The sequence below is a fragment of the Amphiprion ocellaris genome, chromosome 7 (assembly GCF_022539595.1).
Source record: "Amphiprion ocellaris isolate individual 3 ecotype Okinawa chromosome 7, ASM2253959v1, whole genome shotgun sequence".
Classification (NCBI taxonomy): domain Eukaryota; kingdom Metazoa; phylum Chordata; class Actinopteri; family Pomacentridae; genus Amphiprion; species Amphiprion ocellaris.
Genome location: NC_072772.1, coordinates 21252732 through 21276113, shown reverse-complemented (window position 1 = coordinate 21276113; position 23382 = coordinate 21252732). Strand labels below are relative to the sequence as shown.

The window sequence follows — 23382 nt, the reverse complement described above, 5'->3', positions numbered from 1 at the left end:
ATTGTATTTCTGATGGGAAAAGTCCACATTAATGAGCAAATATCTCATCTACCACCTGCAGCAACAAGAAACACTTGATATAAAACTGAAAGCTTGAACCTTCAGAATAAAAGCACCGCACCAAGAGACTGCTAAAAACTGTGAATTCGGCATGAGTTACGCACCATCTTTGTCACAATACTTATTTTAATTTTTGTTTTGTCCTTACATTAACACTATTCTGTATCTGTGTTACAAATTAATGGTTTAGGCCATGGATACACTCACAGTAAAATCATAAGGCTAAAGTGTTTAATATAAAATCCTTTAAATGTATATCTGCGCCAACCATTGAGTTTATTTGTAATTACGTAAAACACAAGTATTGATGGCTGCCATGTGTAGCGCTGTGCAGATAGTGTATTTTTGGTGAATTATTGCAGTAACTGACTTGGATTTCGTCGTTAGCGCTTTTATTTTGAAGGCAGCAGTGTCGGAGTAAGGGGCGGGAACAACAACAGTAGCTGCCGTAGGTACCGCTTACTGTACCTCCCTGCAAGTACACAGAACTACAAAAACAAGTAGTACCGGAGAGTACCAGGTAGTACACGACACAAACACGTTCACTTATACTTCTTGTTCCTTCAAATGTTGCGTGTTTAATAAAAACTAAAGCTCGGTTTAGCTAGCTTGGCCGTGGAGCTAACCTTAGGTGTTTACATTATCACACGATGGTCGTGGATTAATGCTAGCAGCATGACATAACCGAGTCTACAGGTTACAAACGTTAGATACCCTGCCTAGTTAAGCTGCTGACTTCCACCCAAGCAGAGATTTAAGTTGGTAGATAAACAGTGTTAGCTAACAGTGTTACGGTGGCATAGAGGCTTTTACCGCTGCGTTTACCTGTGTTCCTCGTTCAGGCTTCAGTTGTACTACAGTGATAGTGACTTTTCCTCGTTGCCTCCAGGTGAGGAGATGATGGTGGAGAATGAGGAGCAGCTAGACGTCCAGCTTGCAGACCTCAGTCTGAAGAAGGACAACTACGAAGGAGAAAGCTTCAGGTTGGACTTTGCTCTCTCGATCTTTGTTGCATCCGAGTTTGCCGAGAAGTCAATGCTTCTCCATGCAGAGGAGTTGTTAGGATCCGGACACTTAAGGAGCTTAGCTAATCCTTAGATTTTAACCCGCGAACTGCACCATTTTAAAGTTATTTCAGATTAACATGAATATAAAATATCAGACAACGTGCCTCTAGGCAAATGTCATTCCACTGTCTTTGTGTGCTGAGCCCACATATATATCATAAGACTGGTTCTGTAACTATGTGCCCTGGAGTTAGTCTTATTTCAATGACTTACAGCTATGGTTACATCTAAAGGTATTCCTTAGAAATACTTGCTTTCATACATTTTATTTAATAGTCATTTGAGGGACCAAACTTCTATTTAGTCCAGGATGCATGTGCTGGTGAGGAGAAAAGTTCACATATAAAGTCTCATAACTCGATTACCCCACATAAATAACTAATAATTATATCCAGACTGATTCTTACATACAAAAAACAATGAAAACACTGTCCATAGCTTAATGATAGCTTTTCTAGCTACTCACCAGTCGATTGCACCTCATTGAAAAGAATATTGATATCCTATACCTGAGCATCAGTATGAAGCTACACGCAGCAGACATGTAGCTTAATTTAGCACACAAAGTTCAAAAACTGGGGACATATCCTCTGTAGCATGGTGGCTAAATTTGCCTACTAGCACCTGTAAAGCTCACTGATTATTATTATATATCTTATTTATCTATGTTGTTTGTTTGAAGGTATAACAGCACAGGTGGGTTTTTGTAATATGTGTCAGTTGTCTGGCAGCTTCACTTAACCAACAATACAGTCAAGCATGCAGTGTTTCTGTTGACTGAAATAATAAGATGTTTTCATTGCTACTTGACTAACTGTTTTAATATTTTGTCAGTTACTTTAATGGTTAGAGTGACTATGATCTATAAGTAGTTCTGAGAAGCATCAATGCACACAATCATGCCACTGCTGCAAATATTATGCTGCGAGGCTGTAAAACAAAGAAATCTCCATATAAAAAAGGTTGACTTGAGGGAATAATGTATTTGACTTACACTGCCCTTCAAAAGTTTGGGGTCACCCAGACAATTTAATGTTTTCCATGAAAACTCACACTTTTATTCATGTGCTAACATAACTGCACAAGGGTTTTCTAATCATCAATTAGCCTTTCAACACCATTAGCTAACACATTGTAGCATTAGAACACAGGAGTGATGGTTGCTGGAAATGTTTCTCTGTACCCCTGTGTAGATATTCCATTAAAAATCTGCCGTTTCCAGCTAGAATAGTCATTCACCACATTAACGATGTCTAAACTGGATTTATGATTAAGTCAATGTCATCTTCATTGAAAACAACTGCTTTCCTTTCAAAAATAAGGACATTTCTAAGTGACCCCAAACTTTTGAACGGTAGTGGATGTAAGCAGCTTTTCTGAACCGTGAAATAATATCCCACCATATTTGATCAGTTATGTCATATTGTTTAAGATGAATTTAATCCATGATTGGAATGATGATTATTTTAAGCTATTATGCCATTTTTGCATTTGTAAAAGACAAACTATTTTGATCCAGGTTGGGATCCTCCCAACGCTGCTACATCTTAGCTAATGCACAAAGACATTTTCTTACACATGCACACAGTCTCTGTTGTAATGTGTAAAGCTAAATCAGTATGAAGGGAAAATGTTACTTTTGTCAAATTATTTTAATGTGTTTGTTGAACTGTTTCTGTTGCCACACCAGGGATCAGTGTCTTAAAACCTTATCTCCTTTAGATTTCACTGGATGTATTTTATTGCTTTTTAATGCTGTCTGACTGACTTCCATTTGATGTTCTCAGACTTCAGCTCACCTTTTTTTTCCTAACATGTCTCCTCATCTGTATTTGTGTTTAGATTTAATTAAATTACTCTACAATTTCAGGAAAGGGCCATAGATATCTCTTCATGGGCAATATATCATATTGTTGTTGTAGCCAGTTAGCATTGCCTTCCTCAAACAATGATGACATTGTCCAAGTTTGACTGAAAAACTGCTCAGAAAGACAGGTTTTACAATGGTGGCATTATTCCTCTCCACCTCATTTGTCTTGTCTTTTCTAAGTGATTTTCACATTTCCAAATGGCAGAATATTTCTGTTATTTAACTTCTGATTATTGGTTTGTGATAAATACTTCGCTGGTTGTCTGATACTGGTACCAGAACTCCAAGGGGTAATTCTCTGTCTAATTTAAGGTTCAAGGTTCCAGGAATAAACACAATGCAGTGTTTGCCAATCTACAAATCTGACTGCATTCTGGCAGGTGGATTAGGTTGCCCAACAATACAAACCTAATGCGGATATGAACAAATAAACTATGTATTGCTGTCCAGACCAGCAGCTTGCACTGGGAAAAGGAGTTTTTACTTCATGCGTGCAAGTTGGTTTCTCAATTTTAATAGGCCTAATGTTGAGACATTTTCCAATAAGATTAGAAGTTCAGTTTTTAGTTCACAAAGACGACTTGTAGACAACTGAACCGAATCCATAATCACCCTGTCCAACTCTGGAACACCCAAATCCTTGAGCCAGGACTTTGCTCACTTCACTCAGTGGTTTGATTCTGCAGAAGCAAGGACAGTAGCCTTCTGATTCCTTTTGTAATGGTCATATTTTAGATTTTTTTTTGACATTTTTTGTTGTACACTCCCAGTAGTTTTTGATCCTTTTGCAGATACTTTGTAGTTTTCTACTTTGTAACTTCAACACTTGGGCATTGCTGTATGCTTCACGCTTTGACCCAGAATGGATGAAATCAGTCGGCTGTTTGGCTCTATAGGGCGCGCCCGCAGTGACAGCAATTCCAGCGATGCCACGCAGTCAACTGGGAGCAAACTGGTTTTGCGCCATCGGCTCAATCAGCTGATGACCTGTGTGGATGACTTGGACTCCAAACACGAACTTCACGAGAAAGTGATCAAGACCCTGGATAACGCCTTCCTCGTCTGTGGCAAGAGAGCAAACAAGCCGAAAAAGGACAGCTTGAGGTGAAGATGATGCTGCCTCTTCACTGAAGCTGTGTGTTCTGTATAGGACCAACGTTACTCTGTCTCCGTCATGGGTTTTTCTGCTCTGGGTTCAGTGACTTGCCGTATCATTGGCCAACAAAGGACACTCTTGTTACTTGCTAATTGAAACCTTCCAGCAGAACTTAATCTTTTGAGTTTGTATAATGCTTTTTACTGTAGAAGCTGAGCGCAGAAAATCTTATCGTATGGCTGTTTGGGTGCAATGATGACTGGTGTCATTATCTGTTTCCTGTGAGCCACTTGTGATTATGGTACAGTGATTATACTGTACAGCTTTTACAGTCACATGATGGCCTCATCTATAGTTTTTGCCAGGCTAAAAGAACCTCTTTAATTATAAAGTTCAGAGTATGGTAATTATTTAATTTGCAGTGTGATGCTTCTTAATGTTTAACAGTTGTAGAATGATCCTGTGTATTTTGCAGTGTTGTATGTAATAACTTGCTCAGGTTTCAATATTGCCCATCTGTTATTGATCAAAATTTGTGTGTTTTTATGATGCTCTGCAAATCACTAATTCTTTCATCGTCCATATCCTCAGGCTTCACATGGTGACGTGGAACGTGGCCACTGCTGACCCTCCAGATGACGTGACCTCGCTTCTCCACCTGAGCTCCCCGAAGAGCCCAGACCTTTATGTCATCGGGTAGGTGGTGCAGAGGGTGTCAAATAATTTGTGGGGTCAGGACTTTGTCTATATAAGTGAAGCAGACTGACAATCATACCTCTGCGTGTGTGTGTTAGTCTGCAGGAAGTATATTCTGGGCCTTTGAGAATCGTGTCGGACATAGTATTCGACGATCCATGGAGTCAACTGTTTATGTCCACCTTAGCGCCGCGGAATTATGTCAAGGTATGGATCTTCTAAACACACATTGCCACTGAGTGTTACTTTCACGTCATTTGTAGCCATACATTTTACTGTGTGTGTATTTCAGGTGTCGTCCATGAGAATGCAGGGTCTGCTGCTGCTCTTCTTCTCTAAACTGGAGCACGTCCCCTTCATCAGGGACATCCAGGCTACTTATACACGCACAGGCATTTTTGGGTACTGGGTGAGTAATACAGATACACATGCACACACACACACACGCTAACAAATGTGTATTAAAAGAGTATTTAACTGATTCAGCATTGCACTAAAATGATGGCCAAAAAAGATTAAAATCACTGAAGAAGAATCAGTAATATTGCACTTTTCATTTAAGCAGTTTTATTTTTTACAAACCTGGTGCCTACATTACCCACAATGCACCTTAACAAATAAGTTAGGTGGTTTTTGTTGTACTAGAAGTGCTAATAGAGGACATGCAGTGTGGAGTTTATCTGGAAGCAGATATGAGCGGTCACTTTCATAAAGATAAACTTAATAGTCACACTTTAGATAGACTACATTAATCCAGTACACAGTGTGTTTCTCCAGTACCTTAAAGATTCCCTCCAGCTGTGTTTCAAGGTGTACAGCGATACTATGCTTTGAATAATGATTTGTTGGTATGATTTTATATTATAAAAAGTTAAATTACCTTGTTAGAATTTCTTAAAAATGTCTCATGAAAGTTCATTTCCACAGTATGAGCAATGCAAAGGTTAAATCTCACAAGCTGCGTATTGCAACTAAACTAATAACTAATCACGATGTTACAAGTCCTGGCTACAGATGCATGACAAAGCTCACATTTTAGAACAGGTCAGGAAATGTTTATATTTTCAACAGATTTTCAACAGAATTTGAAAACAGTCCACTGTGTGTTACAGCACTTATCCAGGTTGTTTTCTCCTGACTAGATCTTTGCTTGTGTTGTATCTACTCTCAGATGTATGTTGCTTTGGATAAAAGCGTCTGCTGAATGACATTGTAGAATTCTCAAGCTGTGCGCATGCATCATTGTGTATAGTAAAGCTCGAACATCCAGGAGATTTTAACTCCAAAACATGACTGACCAAAAGAGCATGTCGGACCTCTCAGCTCTGTTCAATCTTGCAGAAAACTTTGTGAAAGAATTTAACATTTGCAAAGAACATACATCAAAGATTTTAAAAATGCAACAAACTGCCAGCTTCATAGAATCTTAACACAGTGCAGGGTGGAGATGCTGTGCCTTCTAAAAGAAAAATTCCAACGTATTTCAACCTGCCGTATTTCTTTCATGATTATGATGACTGTATAGGCCATGCAAACTTTTGACTCTTCACCTCTGTTGTAAGATTCAGCATAACAAAAGAGTCACACAGAACAGATCATTAACATCCGGTTGTCATTGGCTCCCTGTGTTGGATTTTCTGTGAATCATTTCAAACATTTATTCTGAGTCTGGCTCAATGTAAACACAGAAAGGAATGGCCTGGAACAGACATTTGACAAAGTGCATTAGGGATCTCCATCCTGGATATTTACCAGCTGACCTAATCAGTGACATATTCTTCCATGCATGCCAAATTATTTACATGTGTCAGGCAGTGGATAGCTTTCCGTTTGGCATGTGTTCATACTGGAGCAGTGGCAGTACACCAGAGAAAGCTGTTTGTGTCTGTAAGTTTCTGGATAGCTGACATGATGATGACAAGATACTACCCATGCTGTTTTACTGACTATCCACACTGAACTCTTAATTGGGTGCTCTTGGTCCTTCCTTCCAGTTGATTTTGGGGGAGGAAAAGCAAAGTTTATTAGACCTACAGATTCATTAGTTGTAGTTCCAAAGCTGGGATTGCTCTAATCCATGGACATATGGAGATTTGCTCAGCCTAGAGTAAAAAGAAGCCACTATTAGCAGCAATGGTTTTTGTTTACAGTTGACAGCAGAGCAGTGAACACAGGAACACCACCATTCTCCTGAGATATGCTGCTTTTCAGCACGTCTGTCTGTCTCTGTGCCTCTTGTCTATCCTCTTGGTCGCCTCCACCATTTAACCATGTTTCCAATAGATACCATCAAACTACAATGACCTACTATTGCCTTTATGATGGTCCATGGGGTAATCTGTGATTGCATTTAGCTGCTAATTAAAAAAGAAAAAAAAAATGTTCTGACACATTACTAACAAAATGGTATGCTTTTCTGACTGAGGTATGATGAATATGTTAGTGATTAATTACTCCGCCAAGGAACGCAGCAGTCATGTGATGATCGGCGTATATTTGTCTGTTAGCAACATTACTCAAAAACGGACTAACGAATTTGGATGAAATTTTCAGGGAAGGTCAGAAATGACACAAGGACCAATTGATTTGATTTTGGCAGGGATGCCGCTTATAGTCTGGATCCACGGATTTGTTAAAGATTTCTGTGTCATTGTGAGATAGCAGCACAGCATTGTTGTATCTTCTTGTGTAGCGATGATGTGAAGATGGTGAAGAAATTCTCTGCCAACACCGTCTTGTTTATATATAAAAGGGTTATTAAAACAAAGACAGCGTCACAGACACCATGGCTTGCCTGTGAGAGGATTCAAGGCCCGATAGAATCACTCTGCAGAACAACTGTTTCTCGTAGCTTATACAGGTGGGTTCTTCACATGAAACCAAGCAGGTGATGGGATGTATGGTTACCGGTGCGTCGTTGTCTGGGCAAGCAATAGCAATAAAGCAATAAAACAATAAACTCATTTTTAAGAGATCTGATGATTAACTTAGGAATTTATAAACTTCTGACCTAAGGCCTTTTCACCTTTATTCTGAGGCTTTTAACATCCCCATCCCCTAACTTAGAAAGCCACCTGGAAAAACAGACACCACAACATCACTGTAACTATGACAACAAGTGAACACTACGTCAGCTGCCTGCTGACGATCACGATTGTGATCCTACTACAAATCTCTACTACTTATCCATCAGAAATGATACAAGGAACAACTGATTAAATTGTAGAGGTGTTTCTGAGTCCCATCAATTCCCGCCATCCACTACATATTTAGGTCACGCGATTTGGTATCCGTACATAACGTACACATGCATAACACATGCCTGTGCTCAACGCGAGGTAATTTTTTATTAAAGAAATGATATAAAGACTGAGCAGCCTTGGTGGAGTACTGCACTCTCTAAGGGCTTTTCTTGTTCAGCCCGTAACAGTCCTGGGTGGAGAGCCCAAACACATTCAGGAAAATGGTTGTGAAAATAAATGTTTGCAGAAAGCTGCAGCAAGCTCATGTTAATGGCCCTGATAAACACCAATCACACTGTTGTGGAGAGGCAGAGAACAGAATTAATGTGATTCACAGAGCCACAATAGTCAAATTTTTAGGAAATACGTCGGGTTGAAAGAAACCGTTATTCTCCTCTAAAGCTACAAAGCTCAGTACTTCTGTTCACCTGTCAGTTGGTCACATGAAAAGGACTGGCAGTTTTTGGATTGCTTTATGTTTCCAACTCTTTCATTTCTCATAACTTTGTCCACAACATTCACCATAGATCCTGAGGTATAGTTTCCTTCAGTGTTATTTGGTAACATCAGCCAGCAGGTGTCACTGATTGTTACCATGGAAACATAAATCTTAGTTCTGAGTTAGTATATGATGGCTCATGTTTTAGACTTAAAATAAGTCACTGTTTATATTTGTGAAGCCTACATTTGCTCACATGTGACAGCAACATTAAATCCAGTCTAACACGTCAGACAAATCAACAACGTCTTTGTTAGAGCATCCTGGGAGGTCTAGTGGGCTCACTCCTTTCTAACTTCACACCTTCAGATTATTTTAGATTTCAGACTTGTAGTGTTCAGGTCCAACTGATTTAACTGACATAAGTGAAGGCAGATAATTAGATTTTACAATACTCCCAGTGGAGCTGCAAAGGCCGCTTGCAAACACTATGGTAAGTAAAATCGGCACACTTCCCATTTAAATAAGGAATGACTAAACTGTGTGTAAAGTGTCAAACCACATCCTGTATGGTGTGTGTCATTTGTAAAATAGAAGCAGAAGTAAATCTCTGGCAGTTTTTTTTTTTTTTAAGATGATAGTAAAGTTGAGTTGGTAATTGTCTGTCACATAACTTAAAACCTGAATAAGAAGTGCAGAGTAGACCAGCAGAGTGACTGTTTGCCATTCCTTCCTGTTTGTCTCTCAGGGTAACAAAGGTGGTGTGTCCATCCGTCTGTCCTTCTATGGCCACATGCTCTGCTTCCTCAACTGCCACTTGGCTGCTCACATGAAATACGCCTCAGAGAGAGTGGATGAGTTTGAGTACATCATGAACACGCAGACATTTGACTGTAAAAAAGCTCCACAAATTGTTGACCACAGGTGAGAAGATGCACAAAACTCCTATTTACCCAAATGTTCAGAATGTACAAATGACGGATCCTAAAGTAGATGTTGAAGCTTCATTCATCCCATAGTGCCTGCACAGCTTCAGACACACGTTCATTTTCTTTAATTCTTCAAACTTTGTCATGTTTTTATCCTTCAACCACTACCTTTGCTGTCTTCGTCCCTCCTCTCCTGTCCTGATTCAGACTGCTGTTCTGGTTTGGAGATCTCAACTTCCGAATCGAGGACCACGGCATGCACTTTGTCCGCTCCTGTATCAACAAGGAAACCTACAACCTGCTGTGGAGCAAAGACCAGGTTTGATCCTTTAAGACTCGTTCAGCTTCAATCCATGTCAAAATCCAGAGTTTCCCACAACACATAAATGATCTGACCAACTGGATTAGTTTGTTTGAGGTTGAGTTTCTGAAATGTGTGTGTTGTTGTTTTCAGTTGACAATGATGAAGAAGAAAGAGCAGATGCTGCAGGAGTTTGACGAAGGGCCTCTGGACTTTCAGCCCACATACAAGTTTGACTTAAACTCTGATACCTATGACAGCAGGTAACTGTTTCCAATTAGCATGTGAGAAACCATTGTCATAATCCTAAATAATCTTAATCATACTTTCCAGTCAGTTTTTTATTTGCAGTATTTTGTATATATTTTATCTACACTTCTTTTCAACTTCACAGGCTCTACAAGACATGGTTTGGCTTTAAGTAAGAATTCAAAATACATATGTGTCCACACCTCTCTTAATATAAGTAGTTACCCTGTATTTATTTCACCTAACTGTACTTCAGTATGTGCAGTGCATACACTACTTTTAACAAGCCGGTAAAAGTAGTATCGTCTTTGTTATGCAGTAACTTAAAGTCTTAACTGTGTTGTCAGACGCTTCAGGAAGACCATGTTCTTCTTTAACTTGTACACAAACAAGCAGAGACAAGTAACAGTCTTTATCAAGACAAACACTGGTTGTCTTTGAAAAGACTGAAATGCTTGTTTACTGATTTTTGTCTGAGCTCACAATCCTGTTGCTGTGAAAGGTGCACTGTGGATTTTTGAACAACGCTGGCACTATGGAGCTAAGTTTTAATGAGGGGATCCCATTTCTGTTCAGAGTGTGCATTCCTAGGCAGAGAATAGCAAAACTTTAGCTGACATAAATGAATATAAACAATACAAATGTAAAAGCTAAATTCCACTTAGTAATGTTCCATGAAAATAAAACATTCAGCACATTTGTCAGGCTTGAAGAAAGCACTTTGCATGTTTTTGTAAGAAGCATGTTTGCAAAAAACCTCCACAGGGTGCCTTTAAATAGCAACTTTCACACAGACCCCACATTTAACCTACAGTATTTAATTCCATCCGACTGCTTTAAGAGCTTGTTTATATAAATGTCAGTGTGGAAACCTCTCTAGGTTCCACAGCAGCTGCTGCATAATATCTAACATGCATGAGCAGAAATAGATGTTTTGGTTATAATGAGACGCTATGACAGTTGATCATTCAATGTGTGTGTGTTGGATTGCAACTGGATCTCACCCAGACATGATACTGCATAAGATGGAGATTTTGACAGACCACAGCTACTGTATGGTTGGTTTGCAAGGGAGTTTTTCCTTCAATATTTTAGTCTGCAATCTAGTATCAGTATAATACTTTAAGTTTTGTTTGTTTTTAGAACTAATATTTATGATTTGCAACAACCTAACTCTCCAAAACAGATGTGGCCTTGAAAAATAACCATGTCTGGCTTTTTAACATAAGAGAAAAATTCAGCTGTCAGGAGTCATAAATGCTAATAAGTGCTCTCTATAAGGACATGAGAAATGGAGGAAGAAAATCCCAATTAAGAGACAAAATGAATGTTTATTTCCTCTTTTGATGTAGAGTTTAAGTTAAAAATTCAACAGGCGTGCCCACCTTTCTGTTCTTGGAACCTGATGTGGTCTGCTGCTGTTGTGAATCATCCTTCTCCAGATGTTTCATTCATTCTGAGCTGTTTCTCTGCTCAGCACAGTTACGAAAAGTTGCCATCTGAGTAACTGCAGCCTTTATGCCACTTCTAACCAATGTGGCCATTTTCCTCTGAGGTCACTCTTTAATATGGTGTTTCTGTTCAAAGAACCGCCGCTTACAAAATGGGATTTGTATTTTTTAAGAACAGTTTCAGTAACAATCTTAATACAGTTATGTTGAAATCCCACTAGATCAGCAGTTAAGTAAACACACAGGCCAGCTGGTCTGACTGGAAGTATCAATCATGCCACAGTCAAAACCAGTGAAATCGCATTTCTTTTCTTAATCTGATGTTTGACATAAACATAAAATGAAGCTCCTGATCTGCCGGACTTTATACTGCACTGCCTTCACATGACAGCTAATTAGATAATGGAAAATGATAAGAATGTATGAAGATGCCCCTAATAGTGCTCAGTTAGTGGACAGTAAATGTATTTTTGAGCATATCAAACATGCAACAACATGCATTTCCCTATATGAAAATATAACGGAATTTAGTTCAACATCTAAAGACAAAAACACAAAAGCTTAACTGACTAGCTGTAATTTCTAACGTGAAATGATATAAGCTAGTGTGACATAAACATCTGCCCTCTGTAGATCTTAAACATTTTCACTCCTGCAGGCTGCCCTTTCATCAGCTGTGGTATGACATTAAAAAAAACGTAATGAAAAAGGTTAGCTATAAATCATTTAAAGAAATGTCAGAATTGCTTGGTGTGGTAATATTTTACTACTTGCAGAACGCTTTCAGGTTACCCCGTCATTAACCCTCCTGTTGTCCTTATTTATGAGCACCAAAAATATAGTTTCCTTGTCTGAAAAAAATCCAAAAATTCAGCAAAAAATTCCCCAAATTTCTGAAAATTTGCAAAACCTTCAGGAAGAAAATTCCAATAATTCCTGAAAAGTTTCCCTTAAAAGTTTTGTTTAAAAAAAAATCCCCCAAATTTGGCAAGAAAATTCTTGTAAATATTTTCAAAAAAATTGTAAAAATCTTCCAAAAAATCCTAAAAATATCTAAAATGATTCCATATATATCAGTAAAATTTCTAATGTTTTCTTAAGAACATTCACATAAAAATCAACTAAAATCAAATGAAATTCACTGGATTTTGTTTGATTTTTATGTGAATGTTCTTAAGAAACATTTTTAACATTTTTTTTTTCCACCAAAAAATTTTCAAAAATTTCCCAGAAATGTTGAAAATGTGGACATCAGAAGTTTCACTGTGAAAACATTTTTTTTCTCCACATTTTCAAACTTTATAATGGGTCAGTTTGACCCGCAGGACGACACGAGGGTTAAGGTCGTTTTGACACTGATACCGTAATTTATTTGACAGTTTTTCCTCCATCTGTGTCTCTCCATACCTTCCCTGGTATTTAATGTACAGTATTTACTGCCTCAGCATTATATAGTTTGACATTTCTGTGTTTTCCCCCACTGTTATGTCCATCACCCAGTCAAGTGCCTCATATCAACGCTGATTCTTGCTATACAGAGCTGACTTTGTCTCCCAACTAACCCTCGTCTCTGTACTCCCTGTCCATCCATCACCTGCAACCACCTGCTCAGCGGGAAGAAGCGTAAACCTGCCTGGACCGACAGGATTCTGTGGCGGCTCCGACCCAAAGTCTCACTCCCTGACGAGCAAGATGAAAACAAGGTTGAATTGGATGCAAAGACGCTAAAGCAGCTGGAAGAAGACGAGGAGTACCCGCTGAAGATCAGGCAGGACTTGTACACCAGCAACATGGAGTACAGCATCAGCGACCACAAGCCTGTCGTTGGTATCTTCACACTGGAGGTGAGAAACTGGAACACAGTTAGTCATCGTTTAGTCACTCTGGCTGCATTATCTCTTTAAAATGACTTCTTCTATACTTATTAATAGGATTATTAAGACTCATGCTTATATTGGGCTCAAAATTAGGGTGTCACTGAAGCTTTTTTAATATTGAAAACATTTATACGTGACCCATTTTCAGAGATTTACATCTTTAGAAGGAATGAATTGGGTGGCACTGAGACCCAGAGAAAGCCTTGGAAAGTTAAAAATTATTTGAAGATAGACTAATTTGTTACTGGTTTTGGTCTTATTGGATTTATTTACAGCAAAACCATTTTTTATTTAGTTTTTTTACGAATATCGATCTTACTTACCCATCATATCTGTAGTGGACATTATCTCACAGCATACATGGGGTGCACACTGAGGTGCTCTTCTAGTTTTGGGGAATTTCAGGATATTCAGATATGCACTACCGGTCAAAACCTTCTCATTCAATGCTTTTTATTTATTTGTAGTATTTTATACATTGTAGATTAATACTGAATATTAACACTTTTTTCTTTACAACATAATGATAATAATAATACTAACATTTTATTTGTATAGCGCTTTTCAGAGCACTTACATATAAACTTACATATAAAATGAGGAAGTCATAAAATGCATCATAAAAATAAGTTTGTATTATGTATTAAAGGCAGTTCTGAACATGTAGGTCTTGAGGAGTGATTTGAAGGTAGTCAGGTCTGTGCAGTCGCGGATGTGTTGTGGCAGGGAGTTCCAGAGTGTGGGGGCAGATATGGAGAATGCTCTGTCCCCCCAGGTTCGGTGCTTGGTTCTGAGCGGGGGGAGAGAAGGTTTGTAGTAGATGAACGAAGGCTGTGGGAGGGAGTGTGGCGATGAAGCAGGTCTCTGAGATGCGGGGGGCTTGGTTGTGGAGGGCTTTGTGGGTCAGCAGGAGCATTTTGAAGTGGATGCGTTGTGTGATCAGGAGCCACCATAATTCCATTTGTATTCTTTTACAGTTTTGATGTTTTCAGTATTAATCTACAATGTATAAAATAATTAAATAAAAACCATTGAATGAGAAGGTGTGTCCATACTTTTGACTGGTAGTGTATTGACCTGTATTTTCAAAATATGCACATATATTTAACAGAGACAGATGCTAAAAAGTAAAAAAAAAAAAAAAAAAAAAAAAAAAAAATGGACTAAACCAAGAAAACTGCATAAGTTTAATGATAGCAGACATGTCTCTTACAGTTTAGAGACGCTGCTACCTGAAGAGGTTGTAGGAAGACTTTAAATCTCTCCATGATAGCGACAGATAGACAGGAGGAAGGGGAGTGAATCTTGAAGAATGGCAGCAGGATGAATGTGTGGTCCATAGGTTGTAATCTGCTATTCAGCCAGGGTCCATTATGCAGGTCACCTAAAGGCATGCAGCTCAGCAGCCTGTTGGAGCTGTCAGCAGGCTGCAAACAGCAAAATGATCAGTTTCAGGCAGACATAGTCTTCAGCCAGAAGTGGCTGCTGGATGCAGCTTTTATTGTGGGTCTGTGACAAACAGTGCATGTTATTAAGGGTACATTTGTGTCCCATACTGCTCAGGTGGTGGTCGTTTAGGTCAGTTGCCATGCCGCTCATACAGACAACAGAGTTAGAGACTCACAGCTGTTGATGTTTCAGTGCCAGCAGCTTGGTTAGTCTGGCCAGACAACTTTAAGGGCCAACATGGTGTGAACTTGACAAACAAGTCTGTGTTGTTTAACTTGTCCACTGTCAGTGCTTCAGTCCAGTTTTAACAGATAGATATAATGTGTTGTTACTCCGCCAAGTAATGTGGCGGAGTTATGTGACGATCAGCGTATATTTGTCTGTGCGCAACATTACTCAAAAACGGACTAACGGATTTGGATGAAATTTTCAGGGAAGGTCAGAAATGACACAAGGACCGAGTGATTAGATTTTGGCAGTGATGCAGCTTATAGTCTGGATCCACGGATTTGTTAAAGATTTCTGTATCATTGCGAGACAACAGCACAGCATCACTGTAACCATAACAACAAGTGAACAGTACGGCAGCTACCTGCTGACAATCACATGACTGTGATCCTACTACAGATCTACCGATGCAGACTTATCAGGACTTATCCGTCAGAAATGAAACAGGGAACAATCGATTAAGTTGTGGGGGTGTTTCTGAGGCCCATCAATTCCGCTACATATTTAGGTCACAGGATTCAGTATCAACACATAACGTACACATGAATAACACACGCCTGTGCTCAGTGCAACGTCATTTTTTATTAAAGATTTCATCCGTTGGAAATGATACAACAACTGAGCAGCCCTGGCAGAGCAGCACTGTCTGAGTGCTATTCTTGTTAGATATTGTCCTCCTCTTTCATGTACATCAACGTCCTATTGGTCCTGGTCATTTTATTTAGAGAGCAGCGCAGTGATGTTACAGATTGGATTTGGTGGGAGTTATATGCACTATGTAACGGTTACAATAATATTGTATTCACCAAAGTAATTGCTGAGAGCTAGAAGCAGTTAGTGTGGCTTAGGTAGCCCATTGTGTAGGGAGGTGAGGACTCATTACATTAAAATGGATAATCTACTGAAAAAAACTAACACGGCTGCCTTGCTGCACAATCCAAATGCTTGGCTAAACTTGACATTTTTAGTGAGGTTGTGCTGAGGATTTCAAAAACGTTTACACTGTCTGAGAAATATACCCATAGTCCTCATGGGAAGTTTGCAGTAGTGTTTTTTTTTATTTTATTTTTTTACTGGTATTCTGTCAGACGATGGGCTTCCCAACACAGAGCATGAGTCTGTGAAGGTAAGCCGACCCCGAACATTGGCAGAGTAGAACATTTTATACCGATAGTCAGAGGGTTGGGAGGGGACAGTATGAAAACACAGAAATGAATAGTGGTTTGTTTACATGTAGTTACTAATAAGTGACAGAAGGTGATAGAGTCAGGGGTGACACTAGGTGGTTTTTTAAACATTTCCTGCTCAGTGGAATGCCATGTAGCAACAGGATGTAGTGACAGGATGTAGCGACAGGATGTGCTATTGTGCTGTTTTCTTCATCAACACGCAGATAACAGCAGGAGACAAGAAAGCTGGCTGAAATAAGCAGCCAGATCCAGACTTACACTCACACTAGACTGATAAATCACCAGGTCAGTATATCACTAGGGGCTGGGGTCTAGAAATACCAAATGAAAGGAATGGTGTCACTAGAACAAAGAATGTCAAGCAGAGATCACTGACAAATCAATGAGATGTGTTTTAAGGTTGTTTATTTGTTGTAACTTTATTCTGAATTATTATTGGATGTTTTTAAACGTTTCCATATCAGAATAGGCCTCCAAAATCCTGAATCATCTGTCACTGTACAGGTGGAATTAGTGCAGCAATTCACAGTAAAGCAGGGAAACCAAACTAATTATTGTTGCAGCTGACATTCCAAAGATAGTTTAACTGTGCATCTAAGGTTGGCAAGTCTTGTGTTTTATTACATTACCCTTTAGAAAATGTTCAATTTTACTGCCTTGTTTGTGTAACTATTTACCTTCAGAGGTCAAGATGATTTTAATTATGGAGCTGATTTCTCCCTCTGTCCAGCTGAGGAAGATGTACAAGACTCCACTGGTGCGTCTGCAGCCGGAGGGGGACTGGAGTGCAGATATCGATGCCATGGTTGTCTACAGCCCCCTGCAGCCGTTCCCCTCCAGTACCTGGGACTGGATCGGACTCTACAAGGTTGGCTTAGCAGCGTCTGTTTACCGCTGGCAGTTTAAATGTGCTAGTTCAGTTTGAGAGTTTTAATGTGTGTATGGATTTCAGGTTGGATTCAGCAGTGTGTTGGACTACATCACCTACACCTGGGTCAAAGATGACGAGGTGGCCTTCAATGAGGAAGTCATACAGGTAGGAACTCAAGCCCGAGTGACTTGGACTGCAGTCTTAACACCCTGGCTAGCGTAAAAGTATGAGAAATAACTCACAAATGATATCACTCTATCTGTTTTTGTAGGTTTATGTAAGTAAAGAGGAAATCCCTGTGCGTGGAGGAGAATGTGTGCTGTGCTACTACAGCAACACTCTGCAGTGCATCATTGGAATTAGTGAACCATTCATGGTCAGTAATCAGCAAAAATATATGATAAAGGCAGTTTGTTCTACAATTGTCATTTAATTTGTGCAAAAGGTTCTTCAGCATGTGAGTAAACGCCAGTATAATCTGCTGCTCTGTCCTTAGGTCCTTGAGTCAAAGGTAGCCATTGAGGAAGGTGTGCTGCCTGAGAGGATCAATGGACTCGACAGAACTGTGGCGAATGATGAATTTTGGAAGTGACCTGTCATAAATGCGGTATGATGTAGAGATGGATCCATTTGAGTGAAGACTGCATGAACAAAGACTTGGTTTCTCATAACTGTGTTTCTTAATCTGCCAGTGAAAGAGCAGATTAGAAAACGCTGCCAGTTCCCACTGTTGCACAACCCCACTGACCTCTTTAATTCTGCCTGTGTGGCTGTTCTTCATTTACACCTCTGCACTCAGTACACACTTTTTTCTGGTCTCTAAGCTCACATTCTCTGTCTACATGTGAACCAGAGGGAAGGTTTGATTGAACAATCCTTCATCGACTGACTAAAACCTTGACGATTGGCCTTTTTCACAACAGATATATTGACTTATAATAATAAGGAAAGCACAGGTGTTACTAATAACATTAACTGCAAATATCTATCTATCTACAAAGTGTGACAGTGACCGAGCAACTCCAGGACCCTGAAGCTGAAACAGTTAAATTGCATTTGGCCATCATTACTTTTATGATGTACACCTGCTTTCCTACTATGGTGTAAAAATGTCCCTGTGAAAAAGTAAATTAGGATGGTCAGTCAAATATAAATTGGCTTTACATTCAGCAAAGAGAGGTTTTATTGTACTGTATATAAGATTGTGATATGAAAATACGTATACATATATACATAGCATATGTTTGATTAATAACAAATAGGTTAGATGTGTTGAAGAATGGAAGGTAAAACATGTTCCAGGATCTGTACAGACCTGCTGCATTATGTGAGGATGAAGGAAATGTTGAGGGTCGAATATTTAAGTTTGGTGAAAACACTCCAGTTAAACTTCACTTGTGTGCTGCAATTACAAAAAAGGAAAAGGGAAATGCAAAACTAACAACTGGCCGTTTTTGTTTACAAGGCACCATGATTACACTCGTTTGTTTATAGAGAATGGAGTGGAAAATGAGCAATCAGATATGAAGAGATCTGTATCCTTGATGCCAGTCTGAGGTTACACTTCACCTAGATGCATTTTCATGGCAAAACCAATATAATCCTGGAGCTGAACAAGGAAATGTCATTATTTATAGCTGCTAACTATACTGCCCATGTTCTCATATTAGTCAGACTTCAAGCTTTTAAATTAAACGGGATAATCAAAGTCAAAAGCAGAAGCTCCACCGAAAATGATAATTTAGTCCCTGTACATCGCTTACACTTAATAGCATTAACTTAATCACACTTTCCTACCCACCAGTGACCTACTAACACTTTGAGTGGAGGGGATAAAAGACAAAATAGCTCAGAATTTGAGGAGAAGCAATGCTTTGTTTTTTCATGTTTGATTGTCCTGACCAACATGGGTCCAAGTCTATTATATTCCTGTATAAGAGAATTATTCCTCTTACAAACAGAACACAGTTTCATTCTGTGCTTCTTCTTTTCCACTCCTGTCTTTAAAACATCTTGCAATATTTAGTAAAAAGGAGTTCTTTATTTAGAAAGATGTGAGGAATTTGTCAGTTCTGATGTTAATCTGTGTACTGTTGTAAAAGCGTTGCTGTAGTTTGTAAGCTGGATCTGTTCATGGTTTTAAATGTTTTGTATATTATGTAAATTATTCACAAGGCTCTCAAAATACCTGACTAGTGTTTTGAACGGACTGCCCTAGAAAGATGAGAGAATGTTTTGCAATTCTGATTTTCTCCTCTCAGTATTTTAACTCCGTAGTTCCTGGAGGACTTGAAAACATTGTCATACAACTTTCACTTTTCTGTGGCTCATGTTCAGCTTTCTGTCTCTAGCCTACTGGAACCTTGTGGTTTTAAAAAGGTGTTAGTCATTCCTTTTAATGCTGATTGTGGCATCACAGTGAAGTGGAGAACTTAAAGAAATATTGCACTGTTTATCGTTCAAGCAAACGTATTTATAGGCTGTATGTTGTTGGCGTGTATTGAGAAGATATAAATGTTTTTATTGAGCTACGGGGTTTCAGCAAGTGCCTTTGAAATGATTTTCAATTTACATTTACTGTACTGTACTCTGCTGCTTCATTTTGAAACAGTATGTATCATTAATATTCATTTGCTTATTTATCCTAATTTGGTAAGATTTTCACAGCATCTTCTTGATCTAAAATCCTCTGAATTTTAAATATTGCTGCTCTAAACTTTGAAGGTGGCTTCTACTGAATGCTGTTAGGATTGGCTTGCTGAAATCGTTTATTTTACTAGCCAGTTTATGTCACAAGTTTTTTTTTAAACTAAAGAATGACTTATTTTCTGAAAAAGCAATGAAATGTACTGTAAGAATACCAAGAAATTTATAGCTTTGCCACTGCAAATATTAAATAAGTCTCACTTCATTCTTTTGTGGTTTATTGAATAATCTAAGGTATCGAAATGGCACAAGCGCTCTATCTATCTAGCTAGCTAGCTAGCTAGCTAGCAATATCTATGTATCTATATCTATATATACATACACATTACACATTAGTGCTGCTCAGTGATACTCAGTGAGTAGCATTGCTAACTGGCAGCTATTTATCAGATTTACTTTTATCCCACGGAGCCTTAAGAACACTCGCGTCTTCTGGTACTGGCCTTTTAATTAAACTCAAAGTCAGAACAAAACCCCACAGTGAGATATACTTCTGTTATTATGGTCCATGACTCTGGAACAGCCTTTTCCTGAGGGCAGCATAGAGCGGCGATGAATTTCTGTTAATTTTATCTCACTTATCATTTATCTATTAGAAAATATATTATTATAATTTGCCTTTCTTAAGTTTTGCCTGATGTCACTGTTCCCACATGTTGTGATGTTGATCTGTTTGTCCTCAATTGACCTACTTTTGGGTGTGGGCGGGGCTACACACCGGTGCGCAATTTTCAATGAATGGTTGCAGCTCATTCACAAAAATCGTAGCATGCAGGCCAAAAGTAATGTCGGCTGAGTGTGATGTTTTTCCTCCGTTTTACCGGCTACTCCAGCTCTTACACAAAGCATGGCTGCGTAAACAGGTTATGGGCCCAGTAAAGAGTTTGGGAGCCGATGGAATCGTTTATGTTTTGACGGAGATGAAAAGAATTATGAACAGTGGGAAACAAAGTTCCTGGCACATTTGCGTCTGCTGGACCTGAAAGCCACCATCCTGGGTGCAGCCCCCGTTGCAGATGCAGACGGTGCTGAAGAAGACGCCAGGGAAAATGAAGAGGCGTACGCAGTTCTAATTCAGCTGTTGGATGACAAAAGTTTATCTCTTGTAATGAGAGACGCCGCCGATGATGGCAGGAAAGCGCTGCAGATCCTGCGCGATCATTACGCAGGGAAGGGGAAGCCGCGCGTAATCAGTTTGTACACGGAGCTGACTTCTCTCCAAAAAGGTGTGAATGAGATCGTCACAGACTATATAATCCGTGCAGAGACTGCCATCAGCGCTGCGTAATGCAGGAGAGACACTGAGTGACGGTTTGTTGACCGCAATGATTTTAAAAGGCCTGCCTGATGTATTTAAACCACTCTCTGTTCACGTTACGCAGTGATGAAACACTGACATTTGCCGAGTTTAAAACCAAACTCGGGAGCTATGAAAGTACAGAGAAGTTTGGTGCTTCGAGCTCAGGAGAAGACAGCGTGATGAAGGTGAAAGGAAGAGACAATTGGAGCGAAACTCACCTGTTTCACCTGCGGGCTGAAGGGGCACAAAGCCGCTGAGTGCGCGTCAGCTGGAGAGCGCAGGGAGCAGACAGTGGTGTAGCCTCTGTAAAAGCGCCACGCACAAGGACGCAAACTGTCGGCGGAGAAAGCGGGACAAGGTGAAGCAAGCGGTGGACGAGGAGGACCACACGTTCGCATTCAAGGTGCAGTTGGGTGCAGCCGCCCCGGCTAGCGCAGTGAGGATGAAGGGCCTCATGGTCGACTCTGGAGTCACGAAGCACATTATCACGGACATGGAGAGGTTCGAGGAGTTTGACCCAAGCTTCCAGCCGCAAAGCCATATTCTGGAGTTGGCTGACGGAGAGCGGGACTGCGCTGAAGAAGGGCACCGCCAAAGTGCGCATGAGAGACAGTAAAGGCCGCGACGTGGTTCTGATGCTGAAGGAGGCGCTCTACGTCCCATCATTTCATCAGGACATCTTTTCCGTCAAAGCGGCAACAGCGCAACGAGCGACTGTCATCTTCAAAGAGGAACAGAACCGACTCATCCATAAAAACGGTACAACTTTTGATATTAACACACAAGACAGACTGTTTTACTTACGTACTCTGGAAAGTGAGACTGATCAATGTAGTGTGTGTTATGATGTTCAGACGTGGCATTAAATATTGGGTCACTGTAATTATGATGACGTGTTAAAGCTGGAAAGTGTCACAAGGTATGAAAATCAAAGGGAAAGATGAGAAGTCCAATCTGAAATATGAAGTGTGTATCAAAGGTAAATTTGCACAGAGCAGAAATACAGAACCAGATGAAAAAGCTAAAGATGTTCTAGAGCTTGTTCATACAACCTGGCTGGGCCGATAGAGCCAGCTGGTAAAGATGGTTTCAGATTTGCTCTTGCATTTACAGATTATTCTGGAGCTATGTTCAAATATTTCCTAAAAGCTAAGAGTGATACTGTTAAAGCCACAGAGAGATTCATTGCTGATGTTGAACCTTATGGAAAAATCAAATGCATAAAGTCGGATAATGGAACAGAGTTCACATCATCAGCGTTTCAGTCACTACTCTGTCAATATGCCATCAGACATGAAACCTCAGCTCCTTGGTCGCCCCATCAAAATGGGACAGCTGAAAGAGCATGGAGGACCTTGTTTGAAATGGCAAGATGTATGTTGATAGAGAGCAAATTACCAAAACAGTTGTGGCCATATGCAGTACAGACTGCTGCTATAGTCAGAAATAGGTGTTACAACAGAAGGCTTGGACAAACCCCCTATTACTTGTTAACTGGGAAGAAACCTGATATGTCCAAAATGAGAGCATTTGGCTCAGAATGTTTTGCATACAAATATGACATGAAAAAGTTGGACACACGTTGTGAAAAAGGAATCTTTGTTGGTTATGACAAAAACAGTCCTGCATTTTTAGTGTTTTATCCAAACACTGGTAAAGTAATGAAAAACAGGCTTGTAAAGTTCATGACAAAGAACAAATGAATGTGACACTCAGACAGATGAAGACATGTATGATATTTTTGAACACAGGGAAAGAGCTGAGATTCAGCCATCTAAACCGGATGTGACTAATGTGATCCCTCAAGAAGTAAAACTAGAAGTGTGTCAATCTAATACCAACTTACAAAGTAAAGATGAGAGTAGCCGTAGTGCTTGTTACCCAAAAAGAGAGAGGAAACCCCCACAGTATTATACTGATTGTGATTATGAAGTGAAATCTGAGGAAGACCAATCATTGACTAATATTGACTACTGCTATCGTTTGACTTGTGATGTTCCCCTGACACTGCAGGAAGCTTTGAGCTCTTCAAAATCAGAGCAGTGGGCTAAAGCTATGAAGAACGAGATTGACTCTCTGATAGAGAATGATACCCTCATATTAACACCCTTACCTGAAGGCAAGCATGCAGTGGGGGGCAGATGGGTCTACGCAGTCAAAGAAAATCCAGTTGAGACAATTTACAAAGCAAGATATGTGGCAAAAGGTTATAGTCAAGTGGCTGGTATTGATCATAATGAAACTTTCTCACCTACGGCTGATATGACTTCTGTACGTGTACTAATGCAGCTTGCAGCTCAGTACGATTTAGCGCTACATCAGATGGATGTTAAAACTGCATATTTATATGCTCCTATAGAT

The 23382-nt window shown here is 39.6% G+C and overlaps 1 protein-coding gene across 3 annotated transcripts; it reads left to right on the top strand.

Annotated features, from left to right (window-relative positions):
- Positions 1 to 70: 70 nt before the first annotated feature.
- On the top strand, positions 71 to 19926 carry inpp5ka (inositol polyphosphate-5-phosphatase Ka). Of its 3 annotated transcripts, XM_035944063.2 has the most exons (14): positions 71 to 580; positions 950 to 1043; positions 4685 to 4789; positions 4888 to 4996; positions 5082 to 5198; positions 9219 to 9394; positions 9607 to 9718; positions 9854 to 9963; positions 10095 to 10121; positions 13013 to 13244; positions 16875 to 17012; positions 17097 to 17180; positions 17287 to 17391; positions 17512 to 19926. In XM_035944063.2, exons 2-14 carry the CDS (start codon positions 958 to 960, stop codon positions 17605 to 17607), a joined length of 1497 nt encoding a protein of 498 aa, XP_035799956.2. In that variant the 5' UTR covers positions 71 to 580; positions 950 to 957; the 3' UTR covers positions 17608 to 19926. The 3 variants fall into 3 exon arrangements, with proteins under 3 accessions (XP_035799956.2, XP_035799954.2, XP_035799955.2); XM_035944061.2 differs by lacking the exons at positions 71 to 580; positions 950 to 1043 and adding an exon at positions 3696 to 4101; XM_035944062.2 differs by lacking the exons at positions 71 to 580; positions 950 to 1043; positions 10095 to 10121 and adding an exon at positions 3699 to 4101.
- The last annotated feature ends 3456 nt before the right edge of the window (positions 19927 to 23382 follow it).

Excerpts from the sequence above, each read along its gene's own strand:
- inpp5ka (XM_035944061.2), top strand. The coding sequence starts at position 3,860 with ATGGATGAAATCAGTCGGCTGTTTGGCTCTATAGGGCGCGCCCGCAGT. Across the intron at positions 9,719-9,853 it reads TGCTGTGGAGCAAAGACCAG|TTGACAATGATGAAGAAGAA; the intron begins GTTTGATCCTTT and ends TGTTGTTTTCAG. Across the intron at positions 10,122-13,012 it reads AAGACATGGTTTGGCTTTAA|CGGGAAGAAGCGTAAACCTG; the intron begins GTAAGAATTCAA and ends CCACCTGCTCAG.